This window comes from Bombina bombina, chromosome 4 (genome assembly GCF_027579735.1).
Source record: "Bombina bombina isolate aBomBom1 chromosome 4, aBomBom1.pri, whole genome shotgun sequence".
Lineage (NCBI taxonomy): Eukaryota > Metazoa > Chordata > Amphibia > Anura > Bombinatoridae > Bombina > Bombina bombina.
The window spans coordinates 621,360,021-621,379,786 of NC_069502.1; the positions used below are offsets into that span (position 1 = coordinate 621,360,021).

Sequence of the window (19,766 nt, forward strand, 5' to 3'; positions counted from 1 at the left end):
ATGTGTAACAGATTTTGGGGGTCAAAGTTACAAAAAGTGTGTTTTTTTCAATTTTTTCATTATATTTTATAAATTTTTTATAGTAAATTATAAGATATGATGAAAATAATGGTATCTTTAGAAAGTCCATTCAATGGCGAGAAAAACAGTATATAATATGTGTAAAGTAAATGAGTAAAAGGAAAATTACAGCTAAACACACACACTGCAGAAATGTAAAAATAGCCCTGGTCCCAAACGGTCAACAAATGTAAAAGTGCTCTGGTCACTAAGGGGTTAAGCAACTTTCTAATTTACTTCTATTATCTAATTTGCTTCAATCTCTTTATATTCTTTGCTGAAAAGTATATCTAGATAGGCTCAGTAGCTGCTGATGTGGTGCGGCACATAGATGCCTCGTGTGATTGGCTCACACATGTGCATTGCTATTTCTTCAACAAAGAATGAAGCAAATTAGATAATAGAAGTAAATTGGAATATTGTTTAAAAACGTATTCTCTACCTGAATCATGAAAGAAAAATTTTGGGTTTAGTGTCCCTAAGTGATAAAGGTGAATGTAAAAAAACTTAACTTGGACTCTCACAGAGTGGGTTTAGTGTCCCTAAGAGATAAAGGTGAATGTAAAAAAACTTAACTTGGACTCTCACAGAGTGGGTTTAGTGTCCCTAAGAGATAAAGGTGAATGTAAAAAACTTAACTTGGACTCTCACAGAGTGGGTTTAGTGTCCCTAAGAGATAAAGGTGAATGTAAAAAAACTTAACTTGGACTCTCACAGAGTGGGTTTAGTGTCCCTAAGAGATAAAGGTGAATGTAAAAAAACTTAACTTGGACTCTCACAGAGTGGGTTTAGTGTCCCTAAGAGATAAAGGTGAATGTAAAAAAACTTAACTTGGACTCTCACAGATTAAATTTATCTTGAAAACTTGCCCTAGCCCTTTCAATGCTTCTATGTGGTCATTAGAGATCTCTAAAAACTGTGGTAAAAGACATTCTGTAAGTCAGAAGAAATTTAAAAACTAATTTTGTAGCTTTCATTTTGAGTGTTTTGATGACTGAAAGCCACAACACCTGGTGGGTCAGCCATGTTGTACCAGAAATAAAAACTAATAACGACAGTTTTGGAAATTAAAAAAGAAAATACCTTCCAGTGAATGAATTTACTTCTAAATTCAAATTTCCATTAGTTTTTCTTTTAGTATTATCATCATATTCAATGTATTTTGTAATATAAACAAAATTACTTTCATTCTATATAACAATATACTACTAACTATTCTATCACATATATGTACGTTGTATGAAAATAAATAAATGAAGTCTTAACAGTCTTTTTTTTTTTTTACTTTATTGAATGTCGATTTACATAATGAAAAGTAATTCACAAATACACGTCAATACATTAATTTATCATTTGTCTGTTAATGGTACCAAAACAAAATTAACTAGTTAGATTCAATCAGCTTGATAACAAAACACATTAAAAAGAAATCAAAAGTTATTTATGTAAAAATATTGTAATTATTACAGATTACCATTAATGACATAACTCCAGGGGCCAAAGCTTTATAAATTATTATTAATCAATGAACAAATGTAAAAATATAATTGTAAATCAATATACGACATTAAAGGGACGGTAATGTAAAATTAAATATTCATGATTCAGATAGAGCATGCAATTTTAAACAATTCCAAATTAACTTCTATTATCTAAATTGCTTTGTTTTCTTGGTATCTTTTGTTGAAAATCATACATAGGTACGTGATGTGTTCAGCTAATTTCCAGTAGTGTATTGCTGCTGCTTCAACAAAACATACTAAAATAATAAGCAAATTTTATAAAAGGAGTAAACAGGGAAACTGTTTAAACGTATATGCTATTTTAATTATGAAAGAAAAATGTTGAGTTTCATGTTAATTTAATGTTAGTTTAAAAAAAAAAACACACACAACTGTATTCCATATCACAAAAAAGCTTTAATTAAAAATAGGATTAACATTTCTGTTTTAGACTCATTATTGAGCTTCCCATTGGATTCATTGCGATAATGCTACTTTAAATAGTTGCGGCTTAAATGTACTTTCACACAGAATATTAAGAAATGGTGAAATGATAAATGATTGAAAAATAAAGCCAGGAACAAAACTGTCTTGATTTGAGAACTATGTAATTGGTTCTGCAATGCTTGTGTTATTCTATGGAGTCTCTATTGTCCCAGTCAGATTTTACTCAAATAATAAATATGCAGCATTGAAGAAAATGGGAATTGGGGAGATTTCTTTGACCAAACATATGGTTTATTCCTAGTAAGTCTATCGCTTTAGTCTCATTATTTTAAGCTCACTCCCTTAGCTGTCCCGGGACAGACATACTGATTTGCTGCTTAGAAGTCCTTTACAATGGGATGTGGCTACTGAGGAACTTTTGAGGTAAAATATCTTTCTTTTTTACATAGAGATGCTCAGGTGATATTTTCTAGTCAGCTTTTTACAGCTATGCTGCATCACTTTCAAGTGTTTCAACATTTGGGTATCATGGCCCTTTAATCTGGTTTGGGTTGTAGCTGGACATAAAAAAGTAAGGACACATTAGTTGAGGTTATGCAATCAAGAAACTATAACATTGCTTATATTTCAGGAATACACATGTAAACAGTATTAACAGTTCGAGTTACAAATGTTTATTTATTTTTAATTTCATGGCTCCGGCTGATTGGGTTGCTGCTTATTCCCATAGTCCTAACTACAGTTAAATATTTTATTATGGTGTAAAATACCAATTTGAAACTCATGCCATATCCTCTTGTCCTGCATATTAAATCACAAGCATCATAGCATATGGATCCTGGATCTCGGACGTCTGTCTCATCACACCAGCATCTTTCCCCAAATCAGAAACTCTGAGTGTTGGACTCCTTGGCAGGGAACATGTATCCTTTAAAACTGCTAAAAAATATAAATGAAAAAGAGAACAAAGCTGTAATAAATGGGTCTATGTACAAGTTTATTTATTTCTTTCTTTTTGTAAATGAGGAAACCAAAACTGCTGCAAACACTAAAAAGCAGCATATTTCTAAATTTTGTAATCATTGCTATAAGGTTTATAAATAACAATCATAATTTTTTCTCTGTAATATACTCGTAATTTGTCATTTATTTTTAGTTCTCTCGATTGCTCTCTTTTTCATAAAGTTTCCAATTTTTGTGCATGGTTAGTATAATGTGAGTGTCTAAATCTAATTCCCAATTGTCAAAATTAGAGCAGGGATTCACAGGTTGTTTGTTTCAATCCAAGTGAATTAATAAAGTTAATTTACTTTGATTAAGCCACATACAGAAAGATGATAATCTCACGGTTTGTCTGCAGGCCTCAGTGGTAGAGTTTACATTCCATACCAATACTCAAAACAGGTATATGAGCACATACTTTTGCCTATACACAAAATTCTGGATGTTTTTGACTCACATGAAAAAACTATATATTAGTTTATATTTTCTCAACCAGAAAGGATTTCCCTAAGTTTATAGATGTAGCTTAGAGGAGAGAAAGGAAAGAGGTGATATGATAGCAACTTTCAAGTACATTAAAGGGTTTAGTAAAACTGAGGCTGTGGGTATTTTACATAAAATGGAAAATTCAAGAACAAGGGGTCATGAGCTCAAGCTAAAGGGTAGTAGATTCAGGAGTAATTTGAGGAAGCACTTCTTTACAGAAAGAGTGATTGATTTATGGAATAAACTTCCTCAAGAGGTAGTAGCAACAAACACTGTGGGGGACTTTAAAAATGCATGGGACAAGCATAAAGCTGTCCTACAAACTAAATAAGTTTATACAGTTAAGTAATATCGGGCAGACTTGCTGGGCCTATGGCTCTTATCTGCCGTCAATATCTATGTTTCTATGTTTCTAGGTACAATCCAATACATTAGTGTATGTGTGTATGAGGGATAATTAAAAAACAAGGTGATAAATAATACAAAAATACTATAACCTATATTTGACATAGTATTAAAGATGCAGTAACAAAATTCCACTATATCGATAGTTACAACTAAGTTAGGATTTTTAAAACCTGATATATATTTCTAAATATATTTATTTGTTTTATAAAGAGACTGGTGGAGCAAGTACTAAACGAAACCAGGAAAACCTGCCCCAGTACTATGAAAACCACATAATGGATTTGTAATTAGAATAAAAAGAAAAACATAACAAAGGCCTATAGATTTAGATACCAATATCTGGCCCCTGTTGGCCATTTTTTTTAAAGATTAGAAATTAAAAGGGGTTTTAAGATGGGAAGAAAGATAACAAACATTATACATTTTCACAAGAATTTTTGAATAATACTACATCTATATTCTTATTTTTTTTATATAAATAAAAAGAGCTGTGCTAAAATGCTATGTTTTAAAGGGACATTTTAGTGCAAATGATATTCTCTATTTTCTTAGAGCTTGGAATGTTTGCATTAATGATCCTAGATAACTATGGGATCAATTTAAATCCTTTAGAAAACCTTATCAAATGATTTATCATACACTTTAAAGGGACAGTCTAGGCCAAAATAAACTTTCATGATTCAGATAGATTTACTTTTATCACCAGTTTTGCTTTGTTCTCTTGGTATTCTTAGTTGAAAGCTTAACCTAGGAGGTTCATATGCTAATTTCTTAGACCTTGAAGCCCACCTCTTTCAGATTGCATTTTAACAGTTTTTCACCACTAGAGGGTGTTAATTCACATATTTCATATAGATAACACTGTGCTCGTGCACGAGAAGTTATCTGGGAGCAGGCACTGATTGGCTAGACTGCAAGTCTGTCAAAAGAACTGAAAAAGGGGCAGATTGCAGAGGCTTAGATACAAGATAATCACAGAGGTAAAAAGTACATTAATATAACTGTGTTGGTTATGCAAAACTGGGAAATGAGTAATAAAGGGATTATCTATCTTTTAAAACAACAAAAATTCTGGTGTAGACTGTCCCTTTAATGTTGAGTATTGATGAAAAATCATTAGATAAACTTCTCTTAAGGACTGTAATCAACCCGTATGTGTGTAAAGGTATTAAATAAATAGGCAAAGTTCCACAAGGAGCAGATTGGTGGGTCAAGTGACTACCACTCCTCGCTCATTGGCCACATTCTGCTTGGGAGCTGCAAAGATTGTAGCCCCTGAGAAGGACTTTAGCTATGTTCTCCGTTGCAGGGGTTGAATACAGTTATCTAGGGTCAAGCATTACATGCATGAATTCCAGGCATATGGAATGCTTCATGAGTGTATAAAGATTACAGATATCTGTTAGAGGCATTTATACCTATTTCCTAATTCTCAATTATTACAGAGCTGTTAGCTTTACCTACAAGGATGATGCCTACTTTTTTTTAGCTTGTGACAAGTTACACACAAAAATTTGCCACAAAATGTTAACGTTTTATTTTATTTATTTATTTATTATTTTATTAACCCCTTAATGACCACAACACTTTTCCATTTTCTGTCCGTTTGGGACAAAGGCTATTTTTACATTTCTGCTGTGTTTGTGTTTAGCTGTAATTTTCCTCTTACTCCTTTACTGTACCCACCGTTTTTCTCGCCATTAAATGGACTTTCTAAAGATAAAATAAGATGAAAAAATTGAAAAAAACACACTTTTTCTAACCTTGACCCCCAAAATCTGTTACATATCTACAGCCACCAAAAAACACCCATGCTAAATAGTTTCCAAATTGTGTCCTGAGTTTAGAAATACCCAATGTTTACATGTTCTTTGCTTTTTTTGCAATTTACAGGGCAATAAATACAACTAGCACTTTGCTATTTCCAAACCACTTTTTTTCAAAATTAGTGCTAGTTACATTGGGACACTGATATCTTTCAGGAATCCCTGAATATCCCTTGACATGTATATATTTTTTTTTTTAGAAGACATCCCAAAGTATTGATCTAGGCCCATTTTGGTATATTTCATGCCACCATTTCACCGCCAAATGCGATCAAATAAAAAAAATTGTTCACTTTTTCACAAATTTTTTCACAAACTTTAGGTTTCTCACTAAAATTATTTACAAACAACTTGTGCAATTATGGCATACATGGTTGTAAATGCTTCTCTGGGATCCTCTTTGTTCATAAATAGCAGACATATATGGCTTTGGCGTTGCTTTTTGGTAATTAGAAGGCCGCTAAATGCCACTGCGCACCACACGTATATAATGCCCAGCAATGAAGGGGTTAATTAGGGAGCATGTAGGGTTAATTTTAGCTTTAGTGTAGTGTAGTAGACAACCCCAAGTATTGATCTAGGCCCAATTTGGTATATTTCATGCCACCATTTAACCGCCAAATGCGATCAAATAAAAAAAATTGTTCGCTTTTTCACAAACTTTAGGTTTCTCACTGAAATTATTTACAAACAGCTTGTGCAATAATGGCACAAATGGTTGTAAATGCTTCTCTGGGATCCCCTTTGTTGATAAATAGCAGACATATATGGCTTTGGCATTGCTTTTTGGTAATTAGAAGGCCACTAAATGCCACTGCGAATCACACGTGTATTATGGCTAGCAGTGAAGGGGTTAATTTGGTAGCTTGGTTAATTTTAGCTTTAGTGTAGAGATCAGCCTCCCACCTGACACATCCCACCCCCTGATCCCTCCCAAACAGCTCTCTTCCCTCCCCCACCCCACAATTGTCCCGCCATGTTAAGTACTGGCAGAAAGTCTGCCAGTACTAAAATAAAAGCTATCTTTGATTTTTTTTTTTAATTAAGCATATTTACATATGCGGCTCTGTAGGATCCCCCCTTAGCCCTCAACCTCCCTGACCTCCCCCCCCCCAAACAGCTCTCTAACCCTCCCCCTCTAACTTATTGGTAGTCATCTTGGGTACTGGCAGCTGTCTGCCAGTACCCAGTTTACAATAAAATATTTATTTTTTTCAAATTTTTCTATTTTTTCTGTAGTGTAGCTTGCCCCCCCCCCCCTCAAAGACCAACCCCCACCCCCTCCCAGATCCCTTAGATCGTTTTCATTTTATTTTTATAGCCCCCTCTCTGCCACCTTTTTTTCAATATTTTTCTGCAGTGTACCGGTTCCCACCCGCTTCCTACCCGTGCATGCGCCCGCCCCCTTGTGCGTGCCCCCGGCGATCCCGTCCACAATCCCGCCCCCCTCCACATCACACGGCCCATCGATGGCTGCCCACCCGCCTCCCAGACTGACTCCCACCCACCAACGATACCGGCCAAATTAAATAAGGGGGCAGTCTGCAGAGGCTTAGATACAAGGTAATCACAGAGGTAAAATGTGTATTATTATAACTGTGTTGGTTATGCAAAACTGGGGAATGGGTAATTAAAGGATTATCTATCTTTTAAAACAACAAATATTCTGGTGTTGACTGTCCCTTTAAGTAGCAGTGGTCTTAAGGATTGAGAGCCCCTGCTGGTGGAAATTGGCCACTAGCGAGCAGGGGGCAGCATTGCACAAAGCATTGATTGTGTATTGTTAAAGGCAGATAGTGTATGCTGTCCACAGAAAGATCCGGCAGACATGATTCGGTAGCGAATCATGTCCATCCAACCTATAATGAATGGAGCCCTATATACTATTCAATGTGGTTATTGTTTCTGTTGTAATTATCAATAATAAAAAACATTTTAACTATATAACAAACCCAAATAGATTTAGTCCAATCGTAATAGCTACTCAGGTTTTTCAGTATATGGCTCTAAAATATCAACTTAACCCAGTTATTATGTAATGCAATATTTTCCTAAAATAGTTTAGTGCAATTCTGGGTTTTTAAGGTTTAGAGAATGAAAATAAAACAAATTATTTTAGTTAATTTGTTTAGAACATGCATTCAATTTATAATGTAATTAAAAGGAGCCAAACAACTCACAGAATTATTTTAAGAAATGTAAAAGTTTACAAACAAAAGATAAATGGAAACTAAAGCAAATTTTGTCAGTCTGCGAATGGATTACATATGCATCAAGTAAATAACTATCTCAAAATAATAAATAATGTAATATTGAAGTTAAATACTTTTTAAAAAGTCTTTGTACAAACAGAAAACTTAAAAAACAACATTCTTTAATATACCAACATCTTTCCAAGTGCAAAATCAGCATGCAGAATCCCACAATAGTTAAAAACACTCGTAATTGTTACTGAAACTCCTTTTTGCAAATAATTTGTACATACTGTTCATGACCACGTAAAAATCCGAACTTAGAATATCGCTTGCGAGATAAAGTATTCCACCATAGAAGTCAATGGAGTGAAAAAAGTGGTGTTAAAATGTACTATATGTACAGCATAAAACCCTCTGATGAAGAAGGATATATTGTATAAACCCCTTTGAAATTCATTAGATTTTATGCTGTACATAGTACATTTTATCAGCCATATCCTGTTCTCTTGAGAGAAAAACCCGCTGCTGCTATATATCTACTTTGTTGTTTCCGGTCTAGCTGCCTACCCGCGCCCATCTTACCTCATATGATTGGGGTTGGTTCCAGTAAGTAGTATCGGGGCTTTGTCAGATTCTTCTCACACCTTTTTTGTATGGATATCGTCACTACACTAACATTTGGAGTCTGATATCTTCTCACTTGTTCCTCTTATAGTGAGAGAACACACATTAATCAGTGCAATTATAATTGGACGTTTCACTATATCATTTATTTGACTGTTATAGTTGTAACACCGTTTTTCAGCTTGGGGTATTTATATCTATCTTGGGGCTCTCTAATGTGTTCCATTTTTTGTTCCACCCAGTAATCAGCTTTAATTAGATTTATATCTATTTCTACCTAGATATATGTGTTATAACTATTACCTTCATATATTTGTATCTTGTATTATTATGTATTATTTGTTTTTCTTATAAACACATTGTATATATGTATCGATATTTTGTTGCACTAGCTACATTCCTATATGCAACCTAATTGATTCCAAGTGCTGTTTCATCTCATAGCGCTGAGGTGTTGGACAGTTTTCTCTCTCTTTTTATATATTTTCGAATATCTTGGAAAAGGATATTCACTTTAACTGTTCCAACCTCTATTGGCAGCTAGTTTTTGACATTCACTTGGTTAACAATATATTGTATTTATTAATGTAGTACCTATTTCTCTTTACATTCATTACCTGTTCTATAAATTATATCATATTTCTATATAATTGTGCGCTTTCTATTATAAATAGCTTACATCTTCACTAGTGGTTGGTGTATTCTACTTTTTTTGTTAGTATATATATATATATATATATATATATATATATATATATACATACATACATATACACACACACACATATATGCACACACATACAGGTACATATTTAGACATGTATATGTATGTTTCTCTATGTTTAAACCCATGGCAGACTTTTTTTTCTAACACCTGAGACCATGGGGTAAATTTACCACGCAGTGAATGCTGCAATCTACCCCCATAGTTTCCAGCTCGCCGGAAACTTAATTTAAGAAGCAGCGGTCATAAGTTGTCGGACTGGAATCATCCCGATCAGATACGATCGGGATGATTGACACCACCTGCTAGCGGCCGATTGGCAGCGAATGTGCAGGGGCGGCATTGCACAAGCATTTCACCAGAAATGCTTGTGCAATGTTAAATGCTGAGAGCGTATGCTGTCTGCATTTAGCGATGTCAGGTGGACATGATTTGCTACAGCGAATCATGTCTGCCCGCCATATAATAAATCGGCACACTGATATCTTTGAGCCCTTCTAACATTTTTGTGCAATACTTTTAATCATTTTTATTAGATAGTGTTATTTTGAGTTTAATTGTACATTGTAATGTGTTTTGTGACACTTTTTTGTTTTGCAAAACAATTAACCAGAGCTTTGAAGACACGCTATCCCGATGCAAGTTAACTTTAATTGCACTCAAGCAATTGCATTTACTTTCAACTTATAATACGAGTGAAAAACCTGATGCGTGCAAACACCCTCTATAAAACCCTTTTCGCTTGCTCGTAACTGTTAGCGCTCCACTCTGGTGGAGGTGATCATTCACCATATGATGAACAAAGACAAACAATGTGAGCCAGGTCATTAATGCGGCTAAAAACAATCAGCAAATTTTAGTGCAAGTTGTTGCAAGATCAGGCTGTTAACCTTAGCCATCAAAGCTGCTACAGGATACAAAACCATGAGCAAATCTGAATTGGCAGTGTGTACAATCTACTAATTTTTAGCCAATCAACACAAGAATGAGGATTAGATCTTTTGCATCTCTAGATTGCCAACAGAGTACTACATCCCTGTAAGCTGAGAGAAGAGGGCCTGGGTGGCACTGCAGGGACTACGGAAAAGAAAATATTTAAAATTATTTTCCCCCCCCCATACAAATATTACCAGACTGTTAGTTGAAGCAGTGGACGGTTCAGTCAAATATCAGACACCTGACAACCCTAGGCAAATATGTGAGACTGTGCTCAAGTGACTCAAGAACAATGTAGACTGTATACTATGTCTGATTCATAAAAATAACATTCCTAATTATAAGTGCTTGCAGGTTCACACATTTAAATTACAATTTCTGTTTCTGGAATTATGTAAATCCCAAAACTTGTTTATCATGTAGCTCTTATTTCTTTATTGCACACTACTATAATTTTAGCACAGTCGTATACTTGGCATAAGGCCTAATGTAGTCAGACTGTCTCAAAAAAAAGGGCACAGTTGCCTTGATGAAAAACATAGTCTGAAATAATAAACAAAATGAATGAAGCAAATTAATTACTGCAACAACAAATGTCAGTTAATAATATTTCCTAGACTCTGAGCCAACATACACTATAGCTTAGGAGTGGCACAGAAATTGCCACAGAGACTCCCGCTTATTTACACCATATGCTAATGGCGTGAGTAATTTTGTAAACAGTACTAAGCAACTGCATTTTAATGTATCCCAACAGATAATTTGTGCAAAGAGTTTAGCCTATTCTAATGCATCTGTTGACATCTGCAATCTGCTAATACAATATGAAATATGAATTCTCAATGAAACTATAAAAGGTTTGAATAAAAATGAAAAAAAAAAATAGTTTTGTGTTTTAATCCTGTATAAAAGTTATTGTTTTTATTCTTTTTTTAATGCAGTTCGACCAACACTTTATTGCATGTATTCTGTAATCATTTTTAAGCCTAAAAGACTACGGAGGCACAGCATAATTTCAAGCAAAAGGGATCCCATCTAAAAAATACTGTTCATTTTTAAAGTTTACTAGTTTTTATGTGATGATCTGAGCTTTGTCAATGTTGTATGCTAAGTTTATAAGAAAACCGAGTTTATGATAAGAATAAGTATAAATGAACAAATTAAAATAAGATTTCAAATTGTGCAAGATCAGTCTTTAAACCTTAATAGACAACAATATTTGCTCCAAATACCTGAGATAATGCATCTGTATCACCTCTCTTCTTGTCCCCTCTGAGCTATATATGAATAAAGGTCACACAGTATTTCCTCGTAAGTTTTATTTCCTAGACCATGTACCATTTAGTAGCCTTCCTTTGAATAGTTTCAAGTGTATAGCCAAGTCATACTGTGAGACAGTGACACACTGTTTTGAGTGTATTCTCCAGATCACGCAACGGATAATATTTTTCTCAGTGTGAAAAGGGAGTCATGGATGAGATTGAATTATAGGGTGCCAGTATAACAATCTGCCTTTAAAAAAAATAAATAATATAATTTAATTCTGAAAAAATATATATATTGGATGAAGGAGTATCCCAGTTATCCCCTTGAGAAAATGGGGTGTGTACTTTCTATGGACTCAATGGAAAATACGACTGGTGTTCAAATGTATCCAGGGCTGCCTTTTATTCCTAGTCCAGCTCTGCCATGACCTATAGCTCTAGTGTCAATGTAATAAGCACAGGACTATTGCCAATTTAATTATACTATTAATGTAATAAAAATAAAATGCCTCAGTAATATATAAAAACAAGATAGGGCAATATAGGATTAATAAATGGATACAAATCAAGCTTGTCACTGCACTACAGGAAAAATAAGCAAAACCGGCATCAATATAAAACAAAAAGCAGATGTTTTCTTTCTTTCCTTTTTCCCTTTTTTTAAAGGAATATTAAGAAGTTATTTTTTATAATATATAAAAATATATAAGATATATATATATCCCCCTCATAAATACTGTATATTGTGACAATGTACACAAACACATACAATATATATTCATTATATGTATAATTATGGTTATTATTATAAAACAGATTTCTATAAAATACAAATCAATCAATCAAATATATCTATTACACTTTAATAACTTGAATTTGCATGGAACCTTTCTTATAGAGAAATACAAACAATGGAATCAAGTCTCCCACATGTGCAATATAAAATATTGTATTTTTACTGTTCATTTTTCAAAACCTTGGTTGATTAAAAACATTTTTCTTCAGGCTAAATCAAACATTTATTTAAAACTGGAGAAATGTTTACATAATTTTCAAGAAAATAATTAAATTTGAAGCTTTCCTAGCATTTGAAATAAACATAAGAAGAACTACAGTAAACATATAGTCACTGCAGTGTCTTGGAACATATGGTGTTTAAATGTTTAATGTAGTGTATTTTGTAGGGTGTGTGTGTACATTGTGTTTTCTAATGTTTGTGTACCGTGTGTTATATATTGTTTGTGTACCGTATGTTTTGTGATGTGTGGGTAGTATGTTTTGTAGTGTTTGCATGTGTGTGTGTAGTGTGCTTTGTGGTATGAATATGTAATGTGTTTTGTGTTGTGTCTTTATTGTGTAATGTGTTTTGTCTGCTGTGTGTTTTGTGTTGTGTTTGTAAAGTGTTTTGTGGGGTATGTGAGTGTAGAGTATCTGTGTATTGTGTGTAATATTTGTCTATGTGCTCAAGAGACTAAAGTTAGTAAAACATTACATTGTATTATAATCAATATTTATACAGAAATTCACAAGTGTGTAGATTTGAAGGGCATCAGTGCCTTAAGAGTTTTTTGTAAGACTTAAGTGTATTTTTAGGCTTAAATCAATATGCAATTTTGCAGGTACATGGAAGAGTCTTTGGGTATGCAAGTCCAAAACAAGGTTACTTTACATCTGACCTGCATCTACAGAACAGTTGACGGGGAGATAACACCATGGGGTCAATTTACCAAATGTCGGGCGGACATGATTCGCTATAGCTAAATTTAACAATGCACAAGCATATCTTGTGAAATCCTTGTGCAATGCCGCCCCCTGCACAAATGTTTCTGATCGTATCTGATTAGGATGATTGCAGACAGTCCTCAAAAGGTGGTGGACAAGTTAAAGGGACACTGAACCCAACATTTTTCTTTTGTAATTCAGAAAGAGCATGCAATTTTAAGCAACTTTCTAATTTACTCCTATTATTAATTTTTCTTCGTTCTCTTGCTATCTTTATTTGAAAAAGAAGGCATCTAAGCTTTTTTTGGGTTCAGTACTCTGAACAGCACTTTTTTTATTGGTGGATGAATTTATCCACCAATCAGCAAGGACAACCCAGGTTGTTCACCAAAAATGGGCCGGCATCTAAACTTACATTCTTGCATTTCAAATAAAGATACCAAGAGAATGAATAAAATTTTATAATAGGAGTAAATTAGAAAGTTGCTTAAAATTTCATGCTCAATCTGAATCACGAAAGAAAAATTTTCGTTACAGTGTCCCATTAAGTCTTACGACCGCTGCTTCTTAACTGCCTTTCCAGCAATCTGGAAACATTCTATAAACTTTAGATAGATAGTTTAGATAGTTTTTTTTTATTTGGGGGGGTTTACTGTTGGGGGGGCCCTTTTAAGGGTTAGTTTTTTTAATATGTAATTTAGTTTATTTAATTGGTAGTTTATTTTAATTGTAGTATAATAGTTAGGGTAGGTTAATTAATACTTTAAAATTAGTTTATTTTAATTCTACAGGTGAGTTTTAATTTATTTGAAGATAGGGATTTTGTAATTTTAATTTAAAGTTACAGGGTTGTTAGGTTTAGGGGTTAATAGCTTAATTTAGTTTATGGCGATGTGGGGGGCTGACGGTTTAGGGGTTAATAGGTTTAGTTAGTGGTGGTGATGTGGGAGGCCAGAGGTTTAGGGTTTAATAAGTTTATTTAGTGGCGGCGGTGTCGGGGAGCAGCGGGATAGGGGTTAATAACTTTATTTAGGTTGCGGAGGTGTTGGGGAGTGGCGGGATAGGGGTTAAACATTTTAGTATAGTGTCGGCATTTAGTGAAATGGTAAAAAAAAAATTGTGAAAAGCGGAATAGACGCAAGATCGATGACTGCTAGTTAACAACAGTCTGATGCTCATCGCCCTGTACTTGGTGCGCGTGTTTTTGACAGCTTTTTTATGAATAAGGAGAGCATATTGAGATCCGCGGCTGCGATGTTAGGCGAGCGTATTGATGCCGGCGAATGCAGCATTGTTGACGCTTTGATAAATATCCCCCAATGTGGCAGCAGTTTTGCAAGAATGTTATACATTAGCAAAAGTACTAGGTGGCAACACCATTTCCTGAAGTGTAGTGCTCCAAACCTAGGTATCTCTTCAACAAAGGATATCATGAGAACTAAGAAGATTTGCTAACAGAAGTAAGTTGTAAACTTTTTTAAAAAATTGTATTCTCTGTCTGAATCACAAAAGAACATTTTGGGGTTTTTATATCCCTTTAAATTACAGGAAAAGTGGGCAAAATAAGTATTAAAAGTACAATGCAAAATTATTTTAGTACACAAAATTATCAACTATAAAAAGTATTTACTCTCCCTTTAAATAAATCCATAGTTGTGTCATACTCACACCACTGTGAACAGACCGCATTGTTGCAGTTATCTGTTCCAACTTTTAGTTGTTGAAAGTAAGCTCCCCCATACTTGTTCACACTTTCAAAATATCTGTAACAATACAATTAAATTTCACTATAACACTGTGGGCTCCACGTACGAAGCAGCATAAACTGCTCCGGAGCCCTTGTGGGGAAGGTTCGGCATATGCGAGACTGCTTCCCACAATGTAAGAAGCAGCGGTCATTAGACCGCTACTTCTTACACCCTACGCCACCTCTGAGGTGGCAAGAGAAAATCACAGAGAGCTCGCACGCTCTCTGTGATTAACAGCCCCTTCAGTCAAGCGAATGAAAGGGCTTGCATTACACACTGCGATGAGTGTGTAATGATACATATGGGCCAGCGGACGAACAGATCTGCTGTCCGTATGTAGCGAAGGCAGGCAGACAGCTTCACAAGAGAAGCTTTCCGCCCGCCTATTAGTACATGGGGCCCTCTTAGTTGCTTTATGTATGACTTTATAAACTTATTTTAACTTTGGATGAACTGTTTCAATATTTAAAGGGACAGTAAAGTCCAAATTAAATTTTCATGATTCGGAAAGGGCATGTAATGTTAAACAACTTTCCAATTTACATTTGTCATCAAATTTGTTTGTTTTCTTGGCATTCTTAGTTGAAAGCTAAACCTAAGTAGACTCATATGCTAATTTCTAAGCCCTTGAAGGCCGCTTCTCAACCGAATGCATTTGACAGTTTTTCACAGCTAGAGGGCTTTAGTTTATGTGTGCCATATAGATAACATTGTGCTCATGCCCGTGAAATTATTTAAGAGTCAGCTCTAATACCTGAAATGCAGGTCTGTCAAAATAACTGAAATAAGGGGGCAGTCTGCATAAGATAAAAGATACAAGATAATCACAGAGGTAAAAAGTATATTAATGTAACAATGTTGGTTATGCAAAAGTGTAACTGTAACTTTAAACACTTCCTTATTGGATGATCTTTTTGATGGAGATGAAATGCACAACACGCTATTCTCATAATCCCTAAGGTTTAAATAATTATTAGGGAAAAAAGTCAGCACAACTAAACTTGTCAGCAAAGTAAAATAATACATCACAAAACTAAATTCACCTTGACATGCTCCATGAAATGAAAACTGCACAATGTTTGCATGCTGCGCTAAGAAGTTTGAGGCTGAGAGATATGGGCTCCACTAGAACCCCCACCAGAGGCATTAAGCACTTCCATTTTGGATGATATTTTGAGATGACATGGACAACAAATATTTTTATTTCATCACAATCAAGGTGGGTTGTGGAGGTCAACAAAGTGCTGAACATGGCAATCAAGCAGATAAAAGTCCAGACACTATGGGGCCAATTTATCAAATGCCTTGTGGATATGATTCGCTGTAGCGAATCATGTCCGTCCGAAATTGCTAAATACCGACATTGCACAAGCATTTCTGGTATGGAAGTGGTGGGCAAATCTATGCGTTTTGACAGTTACTGTAACTGCCGAAATGCGTAGATTTGCTCACCAAACATTTATAAGAGAAGTTATCAATCAGTAAGAGCATGACAGGGACAAGAAACACTTTGTGTTTGTAACAAGTGTTTATTGCTTAAAACCTGTTGAGGCACTCTTAATACACTGATATACTTTCATTTCAGAATTGTTACAAGGAGTATTTAGAGCAGAACAGGTTTATTAAGAACTTTGTGTACATTACAAGTGGCTTTAAAAACGTCTGTTGTGGCGCTCTTACTAACCTCTCCTTCTGGGCAGTTAACCATACAATTCGAACCAAATACTAGAGTGGAAGAAGATCGCCCACTCTTCTTTGGACTGCAATTATAATAATGGTTACAAGGCTACAAAATATCCTTTTTTCAGAAACAGCTCAAGTGTGGTCCAAACAACCAATTGTAAAAGAGGATCAGAAGTCACGTGATCGGGACATTCCTTCATACCGTTACTGACCGAGCTTTCAGACCACCCAGCGTTTACACATGCAGTGTAATCTGGAGATTTTCTCTTATAAACTCAGACGACGTGCTCAGAAACCCAATGTTATCAAGCGCAAGGGCACAGGTACTCTCAAAGTTATAAATGCTGGATTTATAATCAGTCTGATATCTCACAGACCAACTTTGAAACACAATTGTGTGCCACTTAAGAAGCACTATCTGACATTTTTATGCCTAGAACGCTAGCGATTTTTTAACTTTAATGTTTTTTGGCCATTTTTATTGTGAACAAAGTGTTATATTTTAACATTTAGATGCCAGCATCTGTTTTATTTATATATGTATTAGATTTATTATTATTATTATTATTAGCTTGTTATTAAGTAGAATATTGTATTTACTTTTAATACATTATTCTTATTTGTTCATACTTATACACCATAGGCAGACAGTTTAGCTCTATCTGGAGCACATCCCCACTCTTTCCAATTTTCTAATAAGCATTTCTGGTGAAATGCTTGTGCAATGCTGCCCCTGCACATTCACGGCCAATCAGCCGCTAGCAGGGGGGTGTCAATCATCCCGATCATATCTGATTGGGATGATTGCAATCCGGCACCTAAAAGGTGGTGGACGAGTTAAGGAGCAGCAGTCTTATGACCGCTGTTCTTAACTAACTGGCAAGCTGGAAACATTGGGGGTAGATTGCAGCATCCACTGCTTGGTAAATCTACCTCTACATCTCTTTCTAAAATACCTCTCTACAATGTCTTATTTAACAGGCTATGGTGACTGGAGTCCAGAACCTGGAGACTAAAACGTCTAAAGAAGAATGCATAGCAATGAGGGCAGACTCAGTAAGGGTTCTAAAGAGACATAATATAATACTTTGAAGATAAATTGGTTTAGTAAATGGTGTAATGCTGTTAACTAAAAATTCTATTTGCTTATGAATCAAAATGATAAAATAGCACTTTAGTACACTCAGTGCATTACAAAAAGCACTAATGTTGATTCAATAAGCGCTCAGATCATTCCAGCAAGGCAAGTGACTCCAGCTCCCATGTTATCTCTAATTTGTGATTTATCTCACATTGTACAGAAAATGTGCTTATTTTGTAATATCTCTAATGAAATAGCTTAATATATTATAAATCCATACATGTTCAGTTACAAAATTTGATTGCTACCAGATTATTTTATTCTATCACACATGATCTAACAAATAAAGAAAAATACCACTTGATGTTTATCTGAAGCATTTAGATTTATGAGATTAAAATTTACAGTTAATAAATTGCAAAGGCATTTACTGTCACTTATTAGTCTATTAGGACAAAGGAAAGGCCAATGAACTGTGTCTGTAGATCTAGGGCAGTGTTTTGCAAAAGTGTGTCCTGTGACAGGTGTCTCACCTAATTTTGATAGTAACAAATATTTATGTCCAAATTACACTGCACTTTTGGCTATTTATACAAATATATTCTTACAAAAAACCTGTATGTTATCAGTGTATACTTTGCATTACTAATACAGTGCAGCATGTTTATTAGTGTTTTGATGCCTTGAATTATTATGTAGTGCAGAGTGTTGTGTTTATTAGTGTATAAATGTTCATTATCATCTTTATACAGTGACACTTTTCAAAATGTGTTTTGTACTGGTCCCCTGGCCAAAATTTGCCAGTAATCCACTGCAAGTTAACGTGATCTATTGTAGGGCTTGAAAAAATGATCGCAATGCATTCACAGCTTTTGAGAACTTGCAGTTCAGGTTTGCAAGAGTAAGTCTGTAACACACAGGGGCCTATCTATCAAGCACTGTATGGAGCTTGAAGTCCCGTGTTTCTGGCGAGCCTGCAGGCTCGCAAGAAACACAAGTTATGGAACAGCGGTCACAAAGACCGCTGCTCCATAACCCTGTCCACCTGCTCTGATGAGGCGGACAGATATTGCCACAATTCAACCCGATTGAGTATGATCAGGTTGATTGACACCCCCTGCTGGCGCCGATTGGCTGCGAGTCTTCAGGGGGTGGCGTTGCACCAGCAGCTCACAAGAGCTGCTGGTGCAATGCTGAATACAGAGAGTGTATTGCTCTCCGCATTCAGCGATGTCTTGCGGACCTGATCCGACAGAGCAGGGGGCCAGAATAAACAACAGAGCTCTTCTGCAAAGTGGTGATGCAGATGGACAGGTTCTCTGCTTGAGAGCTTGTCTGCCTGCAGCTTGGCAAATTTTCCTGTTATACATGCTTGTACCAGTCTAGGTATTATGGTAAATAAGAAAAGAGGTCATCCTTCCTCCAGGTTTGTGTGTTTTACATATTGTCACCACCATTTCATTCATTATGTAAGCCCACCACTGATTTACTATGTTGTGCAGAGCCACCACTTTGATACATTATGTCATGCATACATTAACCATTATACCTATTATAATTATAATAAATTAGATTGACAGTCAATAATTTGATGTGATAACAGAAATCTATTTTCTCTATCATCATAGATAAAATAGTTGGCTATAGCTGCTTAACACATCACTAAAACATTTTGTAAGAAACAGTTATTGTAGGGTACATAATTTCTTCAAGAAGAGGGCTTGCAAAAAAGGTTGCGCTGTAGCCAAAAATCTAAGCACCAGTGCAACCTTTGTAATACTTATTCATAAACACAGTAGATTGGTTTTTCAAATAAACCATCAGATACCTGATTGCAACAAACATACAAAAATCAGATTACATTTACAACTATTTTGTTTTCCAAATAAAGGAGCTCATGATAGTGACTAGACAATGTCAGATAAGAGATTACCAGCTAATGAATCTTTCATTTCACATGGCAAATGACACATGTGCAAGATTCCACCAGCCTATGTCTGTCTTCAGTCTTATATACTAAGTGTATGTCTGGCAACTATCTGCTAAAAGCTTTATGC

General features: G+C 35.1%; 1 protein-coding gene across 2 annotated transcripts in view; it reads right to left on the reverse strand.

The window, feature by feature from the left end:
• Positions 1-1,328: 1,328 nt before the first annotated feature.
• Positions 1,329-19,766, reverse strand: part of SAMD5 (sterile alpha motif domain containing 5) — a 55,990-nt gene continuing 37,552 nt past the window's right edge. For both annotated transcript variants that reach the window (XM_053709113.1, XM_053709112.1), the window contains one exon: positions 1,329-2,948. In XM_053709113.1, the coding sequence (XP_053565088.1) occupies positions 2,940-2,948 (9 nt within the window). In that variant the 3' untranslated portion in view covers positions 1,329-2,939. The remainder of the gene's footprint in view (positions 2,949-19,766) is intronic.